Genomic DNA, 5,273 nt, shown 5'->3' with positions numbered 1-5,273 from the left:
CCACGTAAAGGCTTTCAAACATATATAAAACAAATTGCAAAAAACCAAATCTTTACGTTACAATTGTACTCACGGCTCTGTTCCATCGGTGAATAATTCCCCACTTGCAAAAGTTTTGGTTATAACGCCAAAATCGCCAACGCATTATCATTCACAAGTCATGGAAATTTAAAAGAATTCCACATGTGCATCTATTCGCCACAGTTAAGAAAGCAATGCAACTCATTACTTTCACTTTTGAATTTGTTTTTTTTTTTAGTTTTTTTGTTAACAGTGCTTAATATTCCATTTAAGTTTATTTCATCAGAAGTTTTACATAATGTTGTTTTTATTTGTATTTGCATGGTTTTGTTATTTATTGTACCGACGCACGTCAAATTTATATTGAAAACGAATTGGAAGAAGTGAAAAATAAAATGCATCAAGATGAGGTGGACAAGTTCAATAATCCGGTAAGTTCGCTGTTTTCTGCAGGTTTTCAAACAGCGAATGATAGAAAAAAGCCCATATTGGAGGAATGGCAGAAATCCGCACAAAATGTTATAAGAAAGGAAAAAACTACGAAGCTGGACTGAAAGATAGTGCACAAGTAGACAAAGTAGACAAAACCACAAGTTTTCGAACGGCTAATGGCAAGAATGTGCTAATATCTGAGAAAGGGAAAAAACTTGTGGAAGGCCTGTTAAACGAATTTGATCAAAGTGAAAGTGACGGTGATATTGAGGATAATTTACATTGTATAAAAAAAAAAATTATTTCCCAAAATCAAAGCGTGTTGTCTGAAAAAAAAATTTTAACACATCTTTAACAAGTAGGAAAGACGAAGAATATCACCCCAGATGTAGCCGCAAGTTGTCAACAGATGACAAAAAGTCGAATTAAAAAGCTGAAGACGACGAGGAATGTGGAGATATTGGAAACGATTATACTAGTATTGTATTAAGTGAATGGGTTCTCACTCAAGATAATTCAAAGCAGTTTGCATGTCTACACACTGATGGTAGACCATTGTTGGCTCTTGATGATGAATACAAACAAGTCATTTTAAAATCTCAAAATACTTGGCAACATTTAAACATCGGGCATTAGACTTTAAATGTTCCAATGATGATTCGTAAAAATCGTTTGTTGTCAGTAAATCAAAAAAAAAAAAAAAAGAACAAACACCGAGCAACCCGTCAGAAGGACTGTATACTCCAAAAACGGCTCGAAAATATTTTTTATCGTTATCCAAGAAGCCTAGCAAAGAAATTAACCCAACGTCGCGAGATCACTCGACATTTCAAAGACAAGAATCTGTATATATTGCTAATAATTTCAGGTCACCCAATTAACTCTGTGAAACACCCATTCAGTACAAACCGAGACTAATTAATTATATTATTAGGGAAGTGCCTGTTTCTTTCAGCGCAATGCATTAAAATAATTAAAAATAAAAACTTTTTAACTATAGGTGACACTTTTTTGATTTCACATTTATGGAAATGCAATGATTAACGCAGGACCACGTAATTGACTCTTGCCGTTTTTTGTCAAGAATATTTTTTTCTAATACTTAAATATGCAATTAACGACTTCCTCGAGTGTAAATAGTCTTCTATCTTCATCTCTATGCCAAGGAATTTGCTAAGAGAGGGTTTTCTTTGAAGCTAATCAATTTATTATTAAAGGCGAAATGCAATTAGTTCAAAATAAAACTTAATATTTTATGATTCAAAAGTTGTATATAAACGGTATAAAAAAAAAGAAAATTATGAAAATAAATGTGATCGAGTTACATAGTAGATATTAAAAATAGATAATCTGCACATTTTGCTATGTAAATTGGTAAGCATTTAAGTTAGCTGTCATCTTCTGAACTTGTACTCTCATCTTCAAATGCTGCTAAAATGTTTGGGCGATTTCTATTCGGAGATAAATGACATGGTCCAATGAATTTTTCCTCTACGTTTTCATCAAAGCTTTCTTTAACATAATTACTTTCAGCCTTGATGTATTCCTTGATATGTTCGACTGTTAAGATCTTACAAATATCTGCTTTAACTTTATCGCCCTCTTCGATTGGTTCCACTAGAATGAAATCGCCTCGTTTAAAAAATTCTCAATTTCCGTATCGGCCGTTTCAACTAGTGGAAATTGTTACCTCGAATAGCAATAATTCGTACTGTTTGTTGTCCATCTTTAGGATCTAGTATCATTTCCTTCATTTCATCATATTTTGCCGGCCAAGCCCTAAAATTTGATGATAATCAATAAAAAAAAATTTCTTTCTTTCTTTTAGCACGTGCGGCTTACACCAAACATCCCGGCTGTTGTGTACATGATTACGATCGAAGTATCGTATCAGGAACAAGAACAAGCATCCTACACCAAGAAATTGAACAAGAACCAGCATCCTATACCAAGAAAATGAACAAGAACAAACATCCTACACCAAGAATGAGAACAAGAACAAGCATCCTACACCAAGAAATTGAACAAGAAACCTGCAGAATGTTTGTAAATCGACGCATGTTATGTGAATTTGAGAGAAAAATAGCTGTAGACACGAGATTATTGTATTTTGCTTTTGGGAACGAGAAACTAGAATGATTGAAAACTTTGCTTAAAAAGCTTTTCATTTTGTAAAAATTTATTAATGAAGAAAACTTTGTTAGTAAGATAATTACTTGCCTTTCAATGAGAGGTAGTTAACTAAAAGACACTTAAAAAGTATGTTCATACACCGAAAACTATGTGACAACATAAGAAAATCGTCGTTATTTATTAATTTGTCGCTAACAATGCCTGACATCAAATTCACTGAAAAAAATGTGTAATTGACGTGATCTATATTATCCCTAAAGCTGGCATATTCCACTACTCTTTTAAAAAAATCAAACGAAGAATATGATTCGGAAACAGCCGCCAACAACAACAACAAACGTACTGTCTCTAAGAAATGCACTGAACTCCCTGTTTATACGTGATTTAAATGGTCCACTTTGCGTAAAGAGTAATCTCTTTTTAAAAGATGATAGCCTTGGTATAAAAAAAGGAGCAATATGAACACAAAGTGTTTTACTCTCAAAAGACTGAATCAAGTGGATTTCAGGCCCGCTTTGGGTTAACATTAGAATCTTACACAAAATGAATTAATTACCTATAATAAACCTATAATAAACCTATATGTCCAACAGCGATATGAGCTTTTGAGACAAGTTCTTTAGAGCTTCAGGTTGATGACAGTAATAAATGTGATAACAGAAATGCAGATCACGTGACGATTATAGTTGATTATAGTTGGGTTATTGATAATTCAGTGGTGTTAATCTCTATTGACGAGTAATTATTCAAATTGTAATAGTCCCTTCTGCTAACAAAGTTACCGCAATTACCTTCACAGTGTATAATCCTCGTAACCCTAAATACTTTTATTAATTCGCTAACTCCAAAAGAAGAATGTTCACATATCCCTCCTTCAGTTTTCTTAATGGCTCCGAACTGTCTGTTGATATTGAAACCTCGCATCTCCTTGCTAAATATTTCCGTCAAAACTTTTCTTCTGTTGGCTCCGATTTAACTGGATGTAACATAACAAATCAGAAACTCTATCTCTGTTCATAGGAATCGAAAATTGAACATCTTTTCACTATTGGCAAGTTGCCAAGCTTTTGTATAGTAGCAATGGCTTGGCGTTCACCTCTAAGAAGGATTTACGCCGGTTATGGATGTGTCTCTCTGCTAGATGTGTACATGCTTTTATTTCTGTGTTTATTTGTACATAAGCTTTGTTCTTTTTATTTTTATATTTTTTCTTTATTTTTTTTAAACACTCTTTAATTGTTAATAATAACACTTACCACAATATTTACTTCAAAGCGCCAATTAAATTCGGCCGTTAATTTATTTTAGCTGACTTTCATGTATACATAAAAAAAATATATATATATATATATATATATATATATATATAAATATGTAGTGTCCGTTCTAGAGTTTAGTCTAGCTATGGTTGCATGGCAGTTATGGATTTATAAAATTTGTAAAAATACTGTTAGGCAAGACAAAAATTTTTTCTGTAATTATTATAACTTGAAAGGAAAAGTCAGCAGTTATGTTGCGAGCACGAACGCTTCCATATAAGTTATTGTACATGCCGCAAATCTCAAGCGAATATCTAGTTTTCTTAAATTTACTGCACATAAAATAATAAGATCATTCTTTAGTGTGACACTCATTAGTTATATTTAAATAAGCTTTGTCATCATTTCTGGTTTCTTTGCTTATTCGAATCAATTGGGCGGACTCTACCGCCATTGAGTATACATATTGTTCCTTAGCTGAACGACTGTAATAAAATTTTTTTTTTCTAAATCGTAACGTTTGCAACACCTTTGGCTAACATAATTCCTGAACCTCACTGGATGAACTAACTCGAATAAACCAATTTGAGGTTTAATTGCCTTTTACTCAGAGTTCTCATTGTCTGAAGTATGAAATACGATTACAGTGGAGCGAACTGTATCATTAAAGTTCATATATTTTCCATTTATTTTAATCGGACATCATAAACAATAAAAAATATATTTTACATAAACGTCAAGATGGTTTCAGACTTATATCTCGTTCCTCGCACCATAATACAGGTGCCATTTGGTTGCGTGTCGGTTTACAACAATAAGACAATCGAACGATTGATAAAAACCGTGGTGCAACTAAATTGTTGCGTATAAATTGATAAAAACCGTGGTGCAACTAAATTGTTACTGTAATATATTTATTTCACGTGGTCAAGTATTGGAAACGCTCTATTGGTTCAGTAAATGAATTTGCGATTTCGCTCAGGCTACAAGAAACCATTGCAAGGGCCTCCCTATTCTGTTTATATCGCTTCACTAATATAGCCTACCATGGTGGAGGAGGCCTATGTATGTTTATGTATTATTTATTAGTGATTTTATTTTTATTCAAGGTGTTGAATTAAGTGACAAAGATCCTTTAGCGCAGTTTGAAGTGGACGAAACCGATAAGGAAGTTACAGTACAGCAATTGATTATTAAACAAATAAGACACATTCGGAAACTCTGTTCAAGCGCTGTGGTCACATTTTTCTCTTTGTGGAAAAATTTTTGCAATTTAACTTCTTTATTGCGTTATACATTTTTAAAAGTTCTCAAACTTATTATAATCGATTGAACTTTCTGTGTGTTTATTGCGAAAAGTGTTCATCGCGGATACCGTACGTGTTTTTCTTTAAATACATTAAAAAAAAAAAAAAAAAAAAAAAAAAA

At 32.6% G+C, this 5,273-nt stretch overlaps 1 protein-coding gene across 1 annotated transcript; it reads right to left on the bottom strand.

Moving 5' to 3' along the window:
- Window positions 1–1,778: 1,778 nt before the first annotated feature.
- LOC119642487 (probable RNA-binding protein EIF1AD) lies at window positions 1,779–2,207 on the bottom strand. Its single transcript, XM_038041632.1, has 2 exons — window positions 2,144–2,207; window positions 1,779–2,100 (listed from the first exon to the last, which is right to left on the bottom strand). The coding sequence occupies exons 1-2, from the start codon at window positions 2,205–2,207 to the stop codon at window positions 1,841–1,843; spliced, it is 324 nt and encodes a 107-aa protein (XP_037897560.1). The 3' UTR covers window positions 1,779–1,840.
- Between the last annotated feature and the right edge of the window lie 3,066 nt (window positions 2,208–5,273).

Source organism: Glossina fuscipes, unplaced genomic scaffold, assembly GCF_014805625.2.
Source record: "Glossina fuscipes isolate IAEA_lab_2018 unplaced genomic scaffold, Yale_Gfus_2 224, whole genome shotgun sequence".
NCBI classification, from domain to species: domain Eukaryota; kingdom Metazoa; phylum Arthropoda; class Insecta; order Diptera; family Glossinidae; genus Glossina; species Glossina fuscipes.
Note: the sequence above shows the minus strand (reverse complement) of the source record. Positions and strands in the feature narration are given on the sequence as shown.

What these genes read in the sequence shown, in the direction of transcription:
- LOC119642487 (XM_038041632.1), bottom strand. Translation starts at nt 2,207, where the DNA reads ATGAAGGAAATGATACTAGATCCTAAAGATGGACAACAAACAGTACGA. An exon ending in ACGAATTATTGCTATTCGAG is followed by an intron (nt 2,101 to 2,143) that starts GTAACAATTTCC and finishes ACGGAAATTGAG; the next exon opens with AATTTTTTAAACGAGGCGAT.